The sequence below is a fragment of the Bufo bufo genome, chromosome 9 (assembly GCF_905171765.1).
Source record: "Bufo bufo chromosome 9, aBufBuf1.1, whole genome shotgun sequence".
NCBI lineage: Eukaryota > Metazoa > Chordata > Amphibia > Anura > Bufonidae > Bufo > Bufo bufo.
In genome coordinates this window covers 220373701-220391921 of record NC_053397.1, presented here as the reverse complement: position 1 = coordinate 220391921, position 18221 = coordinate 220373701, and the positions used below count along the sequence as shown (strand labels likewise).

The following is an 18221-nucleotide window of genomic DNA, read 5'->3' as shown; positions in this document are numbered from 1 at the left end:
GTATGATGTTAACTAGGAGGAGCATGTTCATCCTGAGCCCCCTGATTCATGAATATGACCCAATCAGGTGCTTTGTCATTAATGGCTGTTGAAGGGAATTACATCAAATTCACATTTCTGTGTTTTGGGCAGGCAGTTTACTGGAGACCTTGTCCTTAGCGACTTTCACAGCAGCGCTGGCGACCATCACTGCATTACACAAAGGATCTTGGTTTTACATGACAGATATAGTGGTGGTCCCTGAGGTGGGGTCGCCCGCCCGCCGTGGCTGTTTCTATTTAAACCTTTATCTCCCACGGCCAGGGGCACATTGTTGTCTGCGCTGCACTTCTTACCTATCCAGTTACTGAGGAAACCACATGAAAGGTGCAGTCAATGACCCCATAAAAGAGCTGCCTACATAAAGCGGAGCAACAACATTGCAGACAGTGCCCCCCACCCACCCCAGAGAAGCACATGTCGGCTAACTGCTTCATAGCTCTATGATCAAGTCTGGACTGGTTGCTGGGAGGTCAGAAGAATGAATCGCTTTCAACTCAACATGAACCCTTAACACCAAGAACAAAATCACCGCCAGTGAGTCCCTGAGTTGAATCTTGCTCAGTTATTATATTTGGTCCAATATGGTTGCAGCCATAGCTCCATGCAGTGTAATGGCACCATGAACGGCAAATTTAGCATTCAGATGCTTGAGACATTGGGTGACAACCCCTGAGGCGCTGTTATGGAGGCCATAATGGTGGTCACTCAGTTCCCCGGAATAAGGTTTAAAAAAAATTAAAAAATTAGCTCCCCCTAGTGGTGACAGCAGGGACACAGAATTTTATCATTTCATTCTATGTTTGCAGAAAATTTGGAGCTCTGTATCAGGAACACACTTGGCTCTGAAGCCATTAACAAATATAGTGTTAAAAGGCTGGACAATCGCTTGAAGGGTGATTGTTTACAGCACCACAGACTTTATGTGGAGCGAGAAGGCAAATGGTCAGCCGTTGCCCCATTCAAGCTCCTTCTAGTCAGGGTGTGAAAGCTGGGGACAGGGTATTGATACATTTTGCACATCTAGCTCCAGTGAACATTTTTCAAGCACCCCTCTATTGTGATGCTATACTCTCTTCTACCTGCAGGTGGTGCTGCAGCCAATGCAAATATTATGGCGGACAAGGTTGTCACAGCCACACCCCTTTAACTTACATCTCTTGATCCTGCCTGGGACTCGTTAGTTGTACTTAGCTATATTAATGTTTGACACTCATGTACCATCACCCGCAGACATTTTATCCCATTTCGGGAGGAGATGGCGCTTAGAGAGGTCTCTCGTCTGAAGCTGAAATTGCCCATAAATGGTAACGATGAACGGAGATTATAAACTTGTCTTGTTTAGCAGCAAAATGACAGGTTATTACCAAACATGTCATCACTCCCGAGATGTCGGCTCCATAAAAGCTTTAAACCTGATGATGTCAAAGTGTCAACAGGGTCTGACTGCCCCAGCAGCTGGGAATCCGCAAGTTCAAGGGCTTCTGTCTGGCAGTCTGAGACCCCCCACCACGAGCGAGCACGACATTAAAACAATTGTTCTAAAATGAAAACACTTCCCCTATATATTCTACCGTATAGATCTACTACGATACAGTATGAGAGCCCCCCCACCCGATGCAGTATACTGAACCGAGCATCATACTGTACATCTAATATAACATATATAAAGAGCATTTACTAAAAATCATAAAGCATCTCCAACCTGTTCAACCATATCTATGGGGGCAGTATAATAATAATAATTATATTTCTGAACACAGGAGCAATATTATAGTAGTTATATTCTTGTACATAGGAGCAGTATTATAGTAGTTATATTCTTGTACACAGGAGCAGTATTATAGTATTTATATTCTTGTACATAGGAGCAGTATTATAGTAGTTATATTCTTGTACATAGGAGCAGTATTATAGTAGTTATATTCTTGTACATAGGAGCAGTATTATAGTAGTAATATTCTTGTACATAGGAGGCAGTATTATAGTAGTTATATTCTTGTACATAGGAGCAGTATTATAGTAGTTATATTCTTGTACATAGGAGGTAGTATTATAGTAGTTATATTCTTGTACATAGAAGGCAGTATTATAGTAGTTATATTCCTGTACATAGGAGCAGTATTATAGTAGTTATATTCTTGTACATAGGAGGTAGTATTATAGTAGTTATATTCTTGTACATAGAAGGCAGTATTATAGTAGTTATATTCTTGTACATAGGAGGCAGTATTATAGTAGTTATGTTCTTGTATATAGGAGCAGTATTATAGTAGTTATATTCTTGTACATAGGAGGCAGTATTATAGTAGTTATATTCTTGTACATAGGAGCAGTATTATAGTAGTTATATTCTTGTACATAGGAGGCAGTATTATAGTAATTATATTCTTGTACATAGGAGGCAGTATTATAGTAGTTATATTCTTGTACATAGGAGGCAGTATTATAGTAGTTATGTTCTTGTACATAGGAGCAGTATTATAGTAGTTATATTCTTGTACATAGGAGGCAGTATTATAGTAGTTATATTCTTGTACATAGGAGCAGTATTATAGTAGTTATATTCTTGTACATAGGAGGCAGTATTATAGTAATTATATTCTTGTACATAGGAGGCAGTATTATAGTAGTTATATTCTTGTACATAGGAGGCAGTATTATAGTAGTTATATTCTTGTACATAGGAGCAGTATTATAGTAGTAATATTCTTGTACATGGGAGCAGTATTATAGTAGTTATATTCTTGTACATAGGAGCAGTATTATAGTAGTTATATTCTTGTACATAGGAGCAGTATTATAGTAGTTATATTCTTGTACATAGGAGGCAGTATTATAGTAGTTATATTCTTGTACATAGGAGCAGTATTATAGTAGTTATATTCTTGTACATAGGAGCAGTATTATAGTAGTTATATCCTTGTACATGGGAGGCAGTATTATAGTAGTTATATTCTTGCACATAGGAGCAGTATTATAGTAGTTATATTCTTGTACATAGGAGCAGTATTATAGTAGTTATATTCTTGTACATAGGAGGCAGTATTATAGTAGTTATATTCTTGTACATAGGAGCAGTATTATAGTAGTTATATTCTTGTACATAGGAGCAGTATTATAGTAGTTATATTCTTGTACATAGGAGGCAGTATTATAGCAGTTATATTCTTGTACATACCAGAATGATATGGAACGTCTTGGCTCTGAGGTCTGCAGAATTTTTAAGTCAGCCTGTATAATATAGATGGTAAGTCTTGTCTGTAGACTGATGTTTAGAGGTGGCTATATACTGTAATTTTTAATACCCTCTACACCTTCACATGTTATTTGTTGCCTGTATCCCTCACTTTGTTTCTCTAGACTTCATGAATTGAGCACATTGTAATTATGTTATTGATGGGAAAATTTAATTTACAGCTTTGACGTTTTCTGCCAGGGTTCCGTCGTATTCTCCATACATTAAAATGTAGGTTGCAATTTCCACAAAGCCATCAATTATAGACCTCAACTTGATTGTCGTCTTCTGATTGGCTGGCCATCCCCCAGGAGGCTGGGAATAATAATTAGTAGTTTTGTCCTCCACGCTAAGCGCGCTGGGACGTGTTTACATTCTGTGCAGCTGACTTGAGAAAAAAGCTGCAGAGATGGCAGAATGTGGAGCCGTCTAGTAAACTCCTTCCAGCTGTGCGGTCGGTTCCTGTTGGGAACACAGCGTTTCTCTCTCAACATATTCTCTTCCTCAAGATCTTAACTTGTTGACTGTAAATTTTCGGATATGATCAGCGGGGTCTATTCTTGGGATCTCCAAGGCCGAGCGAGAGCATCTGCACTAATATTAATGATACATTGTTACTGAGGCCACAAAACTAAACTACGTCTGCTCTTCTCACAGAGTCAGCGTTGCTTCCTAGATCTTTGAGGTTAAACTTTGTGTTTTTGATGTGGTCAGAACAGGACGTACAGTCTGCACATCAAAGGATGAGAAAAAGTTCTGGTTCTCCAAAGTGGACACAAAGAGTGTGTATGGTTTATTTGTTTACTCTCTTGTTTACTGGTGTGTTAACTGGTGAGACAAGTCACAAGATCTTCTAGTGGGTTCATCAAATGTGGTTTATTCCCAATGGTTTCAAATCATTTAATGACTCTTGGTGTCTAATATGCTTCACCCCCTAGCCACAGTGTGCAGTAGTTCAGGGCTGCAACCTTGGTGTCTAGATGTGTAGTGCCCCAGCCTCTAGTCTACTAGGTCAATGTCTCCATCCCCAAGGTCCACCAGTTGTTGGTACTATTCCTGGTGTTTTTCGATTCATCGTACAAGTTCTAGTGGGCAGTAGTTTAGTGCTACAGTCTTGGTGTATAGATGTATGTATAGTGCTCCAGCCTCATGTCAATTAGTTTAGTGTCTTTATCCCTAAAGTTCATTAGTTGTTGGCACCAGTCCTGGTGTCTAGTGTTGGTCAAGTACCAAAGTGCTCGTGTCTCTGGTGCTCGAGTAGAACACTTCCTGATGCTCGGGTGCTCTACAGAGCACCAGAGCACAATAGAAGTCAATGGGAGAACCCGAGCATTAAACCAGGCACCCCTGCTCTGAAGAGGGGAGGGTGTCGGGACTCTAGTTCGGCTTAGGTGTCCCTGCTCTGACTCCATATATAGCTATGTCCATATATGGAGTCAGTGCTTGTGGACACCCAGTGTATTTAAATCTAATTTAGCCTCTATTTCTGAAAAGTTTCTGGCGGGATTCAAACTCACAACCTTCTACATTACAGTCAAGAATCTTATCCACTACATTATAGAGCTGCATGGCCAGTTACTAAAATAAAATAAAATATGAGACTTCTGCTGTATAGGAATACTTACTACTAGCTCTATAGTGTACTGGTTAACATTCTTGGCTGTAATGTAGAAAGTTGTGAGTTCGAATCCCGACAGAAACTTTTCAGAATTAGAGGCTAAATTCGATTTAAATACACTGACTCGAGCACATGCGATATTTGGCCGAACACCGCGATGTGCCAAGCATAGCGATGCTCAATCCGAACTGGTGTTCAGCCGAGCATGTTCGCCCAACACTACTGGTGTCCCAATCCTGATATGTAGTACACTGCTGTAGTCCTAAGTCCTAATTTCCTTTTCCCTTATGTCCATCAACTGTTGGCACAAGTCCTACTCTCTAGTGGTCAAGCCTCCTACTCCTGGTGGGCAGTAATTTGGTCCTGCAAACTTGGTGTCTAGTTGTGTAATACCCCAGCTTCCTGGTGTTCAGTAGTTTAGTCTGCAGTCCTGGTGTCTAGATGTATAGTGCCTCAGACTTCTTTCTACTATTTTAAAGTCCTCTTCCTCAGTTTCCTGCTGTCCTGGTGCCTTATTGTTTTGTGTCCAGCAGTTGGGTGCTCTGGGCGACCTTGGCTATTGTCTAGTAGTTACTATCTCAATGCATGCACAGCAGTTGTGTGCTCCAGTCCTGGTGGCATTTGGTATAGTGTCAGATTCCTAAATGTCCAGCAATTTTATGGTCAGGTTTTGGGATTTTAATGGTTCATCTTCTCAGTCTAGTTTTGTAGTGCTCTAACATCTTCTTCAGTATTTGAGTCCTCCAGTCCTGGAGTCTTGTGGGTTAGTTTTTCAGCCCTGGATGTCTCACAGTTTGTTGTTTAAGTGCTGATGTGTGTTGTTGTTTCCCAATCTTCAGTCCAAGGCTTGTCTCCTACTCCTTCATGTCCAGCAGTTGGTGGCAATGGCCCTAGTCCCAAGATGTCTGGCAATTTGGTACCCTGGTCCTGATGATCAGTTGTTTAGGGTCCTGGGGAACTAGTCTGGTGCCTCACAGAGTGGTTCCCCAGCCTGTGTCTACTAGTTTAGTGTCCACCACTTCTCGCCCCATAGTATGGTGCCCCAGTCCTGTTGTCTATTGGTTTAGCGTTTCAGTTTTGGTTGACTCACAGTTTAATACTTAAGTGTCAGTGTCTCTGTTTTTGCTCCTGTGTAATGGTCCAGTGTCTTAGCCTTCGGTTCAGTGGGTTAGTGTTATACTCCCTCATGTCCAGGCACCATTCCTTCTAGCAGCTGAACCGGAGTCAAGTCCCAAAAAGTCCAGCTACCCAGTCTGATGTCTACTAGTGTAGTGCCCACACCTGTTGTCTCTAGTTTAGTGCATTTTACCTGTTGTCCTGTAGTTGAGTGCCCTAAACCTGATGTCTACGACCTCCTGTTTCTTAGTTCAGTGCGCTTGTCCTGGTGTCTAGCAGTTTAGTGTTTTAGTCCAGAAATTTGAACAAGTTAGTGCTTAGTCTTGGTGTCTTCTACTTTAGTGGTCTAGTGCTATTTGATATTGTAATATAAATATTATAGTATTAGTATAATTTATATCACTAATTTGACATCCTTGGCCATTGCACATTTGCAAATCTTACAAAAAAAAATAAAAAAATAGAGAGTCCATAGCACAAAGTTATTCTTTCAGTCCATGATCCAGTGCTTGGTCTCTGCCACCGTTTTTCTGCTCCTGGTAGCCAGGACCAGAATTGGTGAAGGTGACTCTACACTTTACTTCAATAAGCATGACCAGGCAGGGTGTGCCCACCAGCGTGGAGAGCTGGAACCCGGGGGCCGAGTCAACACATTAGCTGGGTCTGAGGAGTCATGTGACGGTCTAGTTAAAGCCTTGTGTTATTGTATTTGAAGTTGGGAAAAATCCTGAATGTTTCCCTGGAAATTCTTAATTGACTGCAGGCTTCTAGGATGAAGATCGTGAAAACTGCAGATTGTTCATAGTTCCAAGAAAGCTTGCTTCCAAACTTTTCAGATGAGCTTAAACTATGTTTGGAAAATTATAGATTATAAGTGAGAAGAAGTGTGAGTAATAGATAGATAGATAGATAGATAGATAATAGATAGATAATAAATAGATAGATATCCTACCACCTGTAAGAACCTTCCCTACAACAGGTGACTCTCAAGTCAAGCAGGAAGGACAGCTACAGGATACATACCTCAGGAGGATAGATAGATAGATAGATAGATATGAGATAGATAGATAGATAGATAAATAGATATGAGATAGATAGATACAAGACAGATAAATGGATAGGCTGATGGATGAATAGATAGATTGGTGCTTATCCTCATCTTCCCTTTAACAGCTGAACTGTATATAATGCAAACTGTGTCCATGATTTATGCAAAAACATCTGGTTTCCAACCGCTGAGACGGTCTGGTCCTCGCGCTGCTCGCTGTATAATCCATCATCCCAGAACATCAGAAATCTGCTGAGTGCCGAGATGACATTTGTTTTTTTATTGGGAAGGAAAGATTATTTCTCTGCGGCGGCGGCCATGATGTTTCAGCTGCTCCTTCTGTCTCACTATGATGGAGGCCTTTATCCTCTTGTGTATGTCTGGGTGTCCATGACTGCGGAAAGAAACCACACAGCCACATGTACTCGGCCACCACTGAGTAATAATAGCATCTCTTCCTCCATCTTGGCCCCACAGAAAGAACAAATCTGGGGGATTCGGGGTTCCCCTGCCAGGTTTACTGCTCTCCTTACAAGCCTCGTGCCATCTCGTGGCAGTCTCTACAGTGGATACACACTGGGCCTCTTGTATCCCAGCTGACTCGGTGAATAAGGGCACCTGTTCTCATACCAACCAATCAGAGTCCCCATTCTCATGATCCAAGGGAGTCCCAGTGGTATGACCTGTACTAATATGACAGTTATCTACTATCCTGTGGACTGGGGATAACTTCCCACAGCCAGAATATCACTTTCAAAAAGATTCAAAGTTCTATTGGTTGCCCTTGGAAACAGACAACAATTTAAAGTCTCTTCTGCTGTCAGTCAAGTGACTGCGCCGAGTACCATCTCAGCTCCCACAATGCCCTACTCTCTGATAACAGGTGGTGCATACTTACCAGTCGGGACAAATAGGCCCCATCCATGGGAATGCCCCAAACAAAGTGGGGCCGACCATTTTAGCCTGGGACAGCCCAAATTTCAGAGACAGTTTCAGAGACAGTCCCTGCACATTCTGGACTTTTGGTAACTATAGGTGGGGATATATCTTGACCGGGCCCTGGTGCAAAATGTGTAAGAAGGTACCTGGAATCATCGTGGATGGAAGATATATGTCACCGAGGTTCCTGGTTAGGTGTCAGCAGCAGCTATTGCTAATTGACACCGTGAGATTTAGCATGGCTGTCATAGCTGATCTGGGACGGCTCTTACTGGGAGTAATCAAAGTGCTGGGTGGGTGACTACTCCCCATGTTCCAGGCCGGGTTTTGCCAGGCATAAAAACCAGCCAGTACTGCCAGGTGGAGAGGATTACCTCCGTCTGACAGTGGAGCTCAGGAGTCTGTGCGCTGTGAACTGAGGGCTGTGCTGGGATTTGAGGTTTGAGCCGGGCTGGAGAACTCAGGCCCCTCTAAAGGCGAACAGGCCGCCTATGGACTTGATGAGGCTGAACTGCTAACAGGGTGTGAATTAACACCCAGGAGAAAAGGTGACTTTTATTGTTTATGGGCCTGCGTTTTGTGATACACCTTATCTGCATTTTGTTATCCACCAATGTGTGAATAAATACCGCTGTTTGATTCAAGAACTGTGTACTTTGCCTCTATACTGCATCCACTAGTCCTAACTACCAGAGCGAATCCCCGCAATTGGTGGAGGATGCGGGCATGCGTAGTGAGGCTGGCGTGAACGCCGATATATTTTTGGGTTTGCATTTTTGGGCACAGTTGTATGTCGTACATCAAACCAGCTGTATTTCAAACCGTGCCCCACGACAAAATGGAGGCTGTAGTAAAGGCCCTCATGGAGGCTAATTTTCAGCAGCGAGAGACCAACCTGCAGCAACGCGAGGCTAATAAGCAGCAGCAAGAGACCAACCAGTTGCTGCTACAACATCTGATGGCTTTGCAGACACCAGGAGCAACTCCAAGTGTCCAGGATGCCCGGAAAGCAGTCTGTGCAGCGATCCCTAAGATGACACCCGCAGACGACATCAAAACCTACCTGGCGATGTACGAGAAAGTGGCCACAAGGGAAAATCTGCCCTGAGACCAGTGGGCTGAGGTCGTCGCTCCTTTCCTGGCATCAGAGTCCCAGTGGGTGCATTTCGACTTGCGGCCGACTACCCGAAGGTAAAGGGTGAGATTTTGGCAAGACTGGGGGTGAATGTGCTGGTCCGAGCACAGCGGGTACATCAGTGGGGGTTTAAGCCGGCTGAGCCCGTGAGACCCCAGTATTATGACTTACTCCACCTTTTGCAAAAGTTGCTACAGCCTGATGTTCAGAGTCCCAAAGCTAGGCTGGATAGACTATTGGCTGACATATTCTGGAGGTCACTGCCACCCCCTCTCCAGCACTGGATCGGCTAGGTATCTCCTGGAAATGCCCTGGAAATGGTGGACTTGGTGGAACGCCATGAGGCCACCAAGAATCTCAAGGGGGGTTATTTTTGGAGGAGGGCAGGCAAACTCCAGAACTCCCCACCCCAGGCCCACCGGTATGAGCCAATGAAACCCCCCGGGAGGTTCCCCCTATCGGCCAGACCCAGTTAATCTGCTGGCGGTGTCAGGAATCTTGCCACACCTGGGAATCTTGCCACAAGTAAGCCTCGGTGCTGTACTCTCTCAGGAAGTTGTCTTTTTAAGCCGCAAGCTCACCCCAGCCGAAACCAGGTATAGTATAGTGGAGAGAGAGTGCCTGGCTATCAGGTGGGCACTTGAGTCTCTCCGCTACTATTTGTTGGGGAGAAAGTTCCGCCTGGTAACCGACCAATCCCCTCTCAAGTGGATGAGCCAGGCCAAAGAGAGAAATGCCCGAGTCACCAGGTGGTTCCTGTCCTTACAGAACTTTAAGTTCTCTGTGGAACACAGGGCAGGCCGGTTGTACACTGTATGGCAGGTGTTCACCCCCTCAGGGTTGAACAAAGGGGGGGTATGTAAGAAGGTACCGGAAATCATCGTGGATGGAAGGTATGTGTCACCGCGGTTCCTGGCCTCGGTGAACTAAGAGCCAGTATTTTAGGTGTCAGCAGCAGCTATTGCTAATTGACACCATGAGATTTAGCATGGCTGTCATAGCTGGTCCGGGACGGCTCTTACTGGGAGTAGTCAAAGTGCTGGGTGGGTGACTACTCCCCATGTTCCAGGCCGGGTTTTGCCAGGCATAAAAAACAGCCAGCACTGCCAGGTGTGTGGATATATCTCCCTCTGACAGTGGAGCTCAGGAGTCTGTGCGCTGTGTACTGAGGGCTGTTCTGGGATTTGAGGTTTGAGCCGGGCTGGAGGACTCAGGCCCCTCTAAAGGCGAACAGGCCGCCTATGGACTTGATGAGGCTGAACTGCTAACAGGGTGTGAATTAACACCCAGGAGAAAAGGTGACTTTTATTGTTTATGGGCCTGAGTTTTGTGATACACCTTATCTGCATTTTGTTATCCACCAATGTGTGAATAAACACCGCTGTTTGATTCAAGAACTGTGTACTTTTCCTCTATACTGCATCCGCTAGTCCTAACTACCAGAGCCCCACACAGGACATAACATACCTCACAAGTTTCCCTCCCGAGTCGACCCAGGACCCTTCGTCCCTCTTTTCTCTTTAAAGGGGTTTTCCAGGATTTTTTTTAAATCCCCTTCCCTCCCCTCACACACACACATTCAGCCAGGGGCGGATTGGGAACTTAAAGTGGCCCTGGAAAAAATACTAAAAGTGGCCCTGATTTGTAGTCGGGTCTAAATTGATAGAAGGCAGGGCCAGCAATACCATATTGTAGCACATTATACCAACAGAGCCAAATACCACAGTGCATCATAAAATACTGCCGCCTGCAGCACAAAATACATCCCCCAAAACTTCCACTGGTCGGCCGTGAGGAGGGCCCAAGCGGCCCCCTGGGGATTGGCCCACTGGGAAATTTTCCTGTAAGGTCTATGGCAAATCCCTTCCTGCATTCAGCAGAACCTGTGAAGAAATCCATACTTTCCTACTCCCTTCTGCCCCGTTTCGGCTCCTTGGCTCCCGGGTCAGTAATCTTGCGGAGATGCTGCGACTTGTGACCGTATTACAGGTGCCATAATATGTTCATGTGAAACCGGCCTGAAACAAAGTATTTATAAAGTTATTCAACATTTTTGCAGATTTTATGCATTGAATGTAACGAGATACTTAGCGCCCCCTTCAGGAGAAATGGTCTGCGACTACTCTCAAGCCCCTCAGTGTTGTCACATTTGGTTGTCGGCCACTTACGGAGAGAATCTGCTTTGTTTCTGTCTGAACTCTTGTTATTTTCCCTCCGTCTGCCCAGGAAACCGCGTTGTGTCTCCAGGAGTCTCCGTTGGGAATAATCTCATGTCACAAGCTGCCAGAGACCTTGGCCTTCCAGAGGGGGTCGCCGTGGCCGCTTCCCTCATCGACGCTCACGCCGGGGGGCTCGGTAAGTTTAGCCAAAAGGAGAAATTACAGTAATGTTTGCCAGGAGTTATCATTGCTATTCTTCATGTGTCAGGATGTGATAGAAAGCAGCCAGAAAGTCACGGGAACAGGGGCCCCTCTGTATACAGCACAGGGCGAGCGCTGCTCCGGGACAACGTATGGGAGAGATGTGGGGACGTGCTCAGACACCATGACCTGTTTAGGTCTTTTTTCATTCAGTTTAGGAAATGGTTTCCAAATTTCTCCATTTGGCAAAAAATATATAAAGGAAACATAGAATAAAAGAAAGAAAAAAAAAAGTAGAGTTATTCATTCTCAGGCAATAGGTATTGTCCTGATTCCCCCTATACACACTTGCTTGTCTCCGTTCCTTGTACATATTTTTTTGAATGGAAATGATTATCACTGGGAAACCAAGCATCGGGCAGAACTTTAAACCCTGGTTTTCCCAGTCAGAGATCCTCGGGGGCGGGTCTTGTGAGCTGCAGAAACCAATGGCATCCACCAGTAAACATCTCATCTAATCTTTAGCTTCAGTGCAGGGGAACAGATGTGACATTGGCACTAAACCGTGGTATCTGGCCGTCTTCAGACACCGTATCAGTGCCATCTCCTAGATCTGTTCATGGGTGTCAGCCATGCAGTATCACACATCATAGGCTTAGATACTGTGACTCAGCACAGAGTATCACACACACAATAGTCTTAGATACACTGTTTAACAGACTGTATCACGCATTATAAGCTTAGCTATAACAGCTCTGCAGACAGTGTCACACATGATAAGCCTAGATACACTGTTCAGCAGACAGTATCACACATATTAGGCTTGGATACAGAAGCCAAGCAGACAGTGTCACACATAGTATGCTTACAGAAACTAGCTTGACATACAGTATCACACAAAGTAGTCATAGATACACCATCCCAGCAGGTGGGGTCACACATGATACAACAACTTAGCAAACAGTATCAAATATGATAGGCTTAGATACACAGACATACTACACAGTATCACATAATAGGATTATAAACACAGCTCAGTAGACAGTATCACACATGTTAGGCTTAGATACATAGCTCAGAAGACCATATCACACATGATAGGATTAGATACACAGCTAGGCAGATGGTATCATACATTATAGCTTTAGATACAGTAATTTATCACACGTTAGGATTAGATACACAGCTCAGAAGACAGTATCATACATTATTGCCTTTGATACAGTAATTTAGCAGACAGTATCACACGTGATAGGATTAGATACATAGCTCAGAAAACCATATCGCACGTGATAGGATTAGATACACAGCTAGGCAGATGGTATCATACATTATAGCTTTAGATACAGTAATTTATCACACTTTAGGATTAGATACACAGCTAGGCAGACGGTATCGCACAATAGGATTAGATACACAGCTAGGCAGACGGTATCGCACAATATAGCTTTAGATACAGTAATTTATCACACATGTTAGCATTAGATACATCAGTAGTAAACCCCAAAAAATCTGGAAAAATCTTTCTTAGGATTTCTCGGTTCCATAACTGAACGTCCAATAAAATACAGAACGTTGCATTTAATGGCTGCGTTTTCTCCTCTTTGTCCGCAGCTGGAGACTTCTTTCTGGTAAAATATTCGTGGGAACGTGGTGAAATGATTGCAGTGTTTTGGGGAATTCTCTCCGGTGGGACGCTCAGTGAGTCTGGGGTCTGCTCCGGCTGACGAGGTGCTGACAGCCTCAGGAAATGCTAAAATTGCAACCATTTTCCAATAACATGCGGGCGGCGTGCGCGGTGCGGCGGCAGGTACACACTGGCCCTATAGTCCGTGCACAGTCTCCTCGCAGCTGCTTTTAGGGCTCGTGTCGCAGTTAATCAGGGTTTCAGCCACAGCTGTGAAACAACTGCCTCTCCATATTAATTGGGGTTATAAAACGCCATGCTTATACAGCTGCCTCATTAACCGCATTGTGCAGGAATAGCAGTCACCAGGGGTTCACTGAGGGCTCGGCAGCCCCCCGTCACACCGGGACCAGGGGTGCAGACAAGGTCACCGAGAGAATGAGACAAAGTATTATTATTACATTTATTAATGGTGGTATCACAAGTACAATGATAATAACATAAATCAAAGCTAACACAATAATAATAATATGTGCAGCTAATAGTAAATATAGATTATATAATACACAGTGTTTAATAAATAAGAATATAAGTAGTAGACATGACAATTATATATATATAGTATTTGACATTTTCCAATAAAGGGGTTTTCTGAGATTTTTTTTTACTGATGACCTATGCTCTGGATAGGGAACTAACTCTCGGCCACGCCGCCGTTCAGCTGTTTAAGAAGGCAGCAGTGCTCGCAGTAGCGCCACGGCTTTCTCCATGCTCCCCAAGTACAGGGCTGTACATTGTATAGCGGCCGTGCCCCATTCACTGTCTTCTCAAACATCTGATTGGCGGTGGTCCCTGGAGTCAGATCCTCACCAATCTGATACTGACGACTTATCCAGAAATTAAAATATCTCAGAAAACCCATTTAATATTTTTGGCAATAAAATTACCGTAATGACAAGACCATTTTATTAGCTAAAATATATTAAAGGGGATTTCTTAAAAATTGACGAGCTATCCTTAGGATAAGTGATCAAGATCAGCCCCCCAATGATCAGCTAATAGAGGGACCCACAACTCTCCCCAGCTAACACAGCGCCGTACACTATGTAGTGGCCGGGAAGTGTACTGCAAGATCAGTCTTATAAAGTAATGGCCTATTGCTAGGATATGTCATCCCTTTATAATTGCTTTGAGTCCGACCTCTGGGCCCCCACAGGTCCTGGGAATGAAGGGGCCCCTTTTCTGTGTCCCTTTCCAAGCTTCCCACCCTCTGTGCATGGAGCTGCCTGCATAAGGGGTGGCTAGGGCACCGCTGTGCATGGGAAAACAGTGAAACCTGTGCTGAAGCCCCTTTATTGCGAGGATCGGTGGGGTTCCCAATATCCCTTTTAAAAGGGTTTTCCAGTTTTATGCCAATAAGGCCTCATGCACGCATCCGAGCCGCATTCACTTCAATGGGACTGCAAAAGAAGCGGACAGCACTCCGTGTGCTGTCCGCATTCGTTGCTCCGTTCTGTGGTACGCAAAAAAAATATAACCTGTCCTATTCTTGTTCGTTTTGTGGACAAGAATAGGCAGTTATATTAATGACTATCCGTGCCGTTCCACAAATTTTGGAACGCACGCGGATGCCATCCGTCTTTTGCGGATCCGCAAAACACACAACGGTCGTGTGCATGTAGCCTAAGTCTTAAGTCACTGAATGAAATCTTCAGCAGCTTTCTAACAGACTCTATATTTTAGCTTCTCATCCTTTTGAAGGTGTCTGTTTGCTGTCAGTGAATGTAAACAATCAATTCAGAGGCAGGAAACCTGTACATAGCTGTTTTCAACTGAGAGGAGGATACAATCGTATCCAGTTTACAGCATGCTCTGTGACTCCAGACTGATACATTTTACCTGCAGTGATACATTGTAGCAAACTTCCAGAGCTGCTGATGTATCTTGTTCACAGCACTTTGTCTAGACTTGGTAAAATCTGTAACAAACCCTCAGCTGAGAGCAGGATTAGCTCTGTAAAGGTTTACTGTCTCTGAAAGTAAGAATGTTCTCATTCACTGACAACAAACGGAGTTCTTTAAAATGGTAAGAAATTCAAGATCCCCTAAATGTATAGGCTACCTTCACATCTGCGTTGTTTTTTTTTTAATTTCTGGTTATGAGATCCGGCAGAGGATCTCAAAACCAGAGTAAACGGATCTGTGCCATTTAATACATCCTCAGTTTGGGTCGGATCCGGTTGTATTCAAATCAAAACTGAACAAACTGGATCCAGTATGAAAATCATTGCAAGTCAACGGGAGCCGGATCAGTTATTTTTGCTAACAAAAAAAGGATTGACTTATATAAAATTTCATGCCAGATCCGGTTTGTTCCATTTCGCAAACCGGACACAAATCCGCAGCTTGCAGTGGTTTTGTGTCCGGCACAAAAACGGAACAGATGCACATGCACATGCACATACTTACACATCCTGATCAGTTGACAATGAATGGGGACTAAACTGATCTGTTTAATTCCGGTTTTGAGATCCTCTGCGCAGATGTGAATCTAGCCTTAGAAAGTTTGTTTCTAGCCTTAGAAAGTTGCTGATTGTTTCATTGAGTAATTCACCAATAGTTACATAAAATAGAAAACCCCTTGAAGAGATGCCATATTGCTACCCCCTGATGGTGCAAAGCTAAGCGGCACTGTGAAACCCCAGAAGGATTGGATCAGTGCCTGTCCCAGAAGCTGGACCCCACCGATTATCACGTTATGTCCTAGTGATACGTTATAACATTACAACACGATAAAATAAAATAAAACTTTAATACATGATGTTAATAACTATTGATAAAAGTAACAACAGATAGTGCGGCCATATTGACTGTCCAGAACCTACAACAAGCCTTCATTTGTCCTCCTGTTCCATCAATAACAAAGCACAAACTTGCTAAGAAGCTTATTCAACGGTGACAACCGCTATGGCGGCACTTCCAGTTGTCTTTTATCAAAATGTCTGCCGCTTCTCAACGGGAAGATGTCAACGTCTCTGTGAGAAAAAGAAAAAGTTTGATCAGAAGTTTATCTTCTTCTCTAGCTCCTGATTAACTACTCTATGGGCGGTTTTCAGTTTTGGGTGGAGTTCCCCTTAAAATTTAGATTTTTGTATACCGTACTATTGCTTATTATCACATTATGTTAGTGTTTATGTGGTTACAGGTCAGAGCGGCTGTTAACTCCCCGTATTTCTTCATCAGGTGTGATCGGTGCCGACGTGACCGGATATAACCTGCCACGTGAAGCTCAGCCAATCACGTCCCGGCTGGCGTTGATCTGTGGAACGTCCTCCTGTCATATGGCGGTCAGTATCCCGTCTTTAGTTCCTCTTCTTCTGTTCAGTGCAGCCCCCACGTCCTCAGTTCACCTCTCACAAGACTCTGCAGAGACATCTCCTGAGTTTATAAGATGTGGTATTTACGTCTGTGCCGACGGTCCTGAGAATAAATGGGGCGTGCAGGCCGGGCCTGTGAATCGCTGTCTTCTATCCATCTTTACTATAAATATGGGGACAAGGGAGGACACAGACAGCGCAAAACCCAAGACATCTAAATTTAAAGTACAAGTCCAGATATCAGGGCTACTAACATCAGTCACACAGGAAATACTGCACAGTAAAGACGTTTTCACATAGAATTTCGCTAGTGGCCTTTAGGCCCCTTTCACACGAGCGAGTTTTCCGCGCGGGTGCAATGCGTGACGTGAACGCATAGCACCTGCACCATGCATTTCAATGGGCCTGTGCACATGAGCGTTTTTTTCACGCATCAGTTCTGCATTGCGTGAAAATCGCAGCATGTTCTATATTCTGCCTTTTTCACGTAGCCCTGGCCCCATAGAAGTGAATGGGGCGTCAGTGAAAAACGCATTGCATCCGGAAGCAAGTGCGGGTGCGATGCGTTTTTAACTAATGGTTGCTAGGAGATGTTATTTGTAAACCTTCAGTTCTTTATCACGCGCGTGAAAAATGCATCAAGACGCATTGCACCCGGGCGGAAAAAGCTGAACGCAATCGCAGACAAAACTCACTGAACTTGCTTGCAAAATGGTGCGAGTTTACCTGAACGCATCCGGAGCCGATCCGTATTGTCCGTGCGAAAAAGGGCTTATTCCTATGCTCCGTTTTCCCCGTCAGACCTCAGGGTGGAGCACAGATTTCATATTCTCGTTACTGTAGGAAGAGCTCCTCCTGTGCTCAGTGTCGCCCCCCTGCTAAGAACCGCAGTTTATCTGAGGCGTAGGGGGAAAGGGAAGCAACACCACATTTACTGGCTCTCACTTCACTCGTAGGATATGTGCATACTACAACCTCCGTCCGTGACCCTTGGATTTGCAGTCTGCACTGCCATGGGTCAGTACATTGACTGGTCCAGCGCGTGGTAAATCCACCGCCATCTCTGCAGCGAATCAACGTCCAGAAACAACAAGTCAGTGCAGAAAAAAAAAAATCTGCGAGTGTACGGACAGCATCACAGATTCCCATTGAAGACAATGTGGCTTGGATTTCAGAATACGCATCGAAATCCAATGTGTATTTTCCACAGCAGAATTCCAAGGCTGACCCCCGGATATCTGCCGAGGATTCGCTGTGTGATCCTGCAAGGATAATCAGGAGGGATAATCCTTGCATTTTCCACTTGAATTAACTGACGAGCTATTTATTTCCACCTCTGATGTTTTTTCTTCTTCCACCATGCTGGAAATCAGCGCAGAAATGTTCCTGGGCCTGTGAGCAGGGTTGCCGCCCCCCCCTTCCCCAATCTTATCCACTCTTCTGTATGGGGAGCAGATTTCACTGGTGTTTTTCCGCGAATGGAACATTGTGTGAACATAGCCTTAGGCTACTTTCACACTAGCGTTAATATTGTCTGGTACTGAGATCCGTCATAGGGTCTCAATACCGGGGGGGGGGGGGGGGGGGGGGAAACGCTTCCGTTTTGTCCCCTTTCATTGTCAATGGGGACAAAACGTAACTGAATAGAACGGAATATTCCAAAATGAATTCCGTTCCGTTCTCATACCGGAGAGCAGCGTGCTGCATTTTGCTTTCCGTCATGGG

At 44.3% G+C, this 18221-nt stretch overlaps 1 protein-coding gene across 3 annotated transcripts in view; it reads left to right on the top strand.

Moving 5' to 3' along the window:
* Positions 1-18221, top strand: part of FGGY (FGGY carbohydrate kinase domain containing) — a 159012-nt gene that overhangs the window by 62895 nt on the left and 77896 nt on the right. For all 3 annotated transcript variants that reach the window (XM_040408068.1, XM_040408069.1, XM_040408070.1), the window contains 2 exons: positions 11360-11488; positions 16363-16466. In XM_040408068.1, the coding sequence (XP_040264002.1) occupies positions 11360-11488; positions 16363-16466 (233 nt within the window). The remainder of the gene's footprint in view (positions 1-11359; positions 11489-16362; positions 16467-18221) is intronic.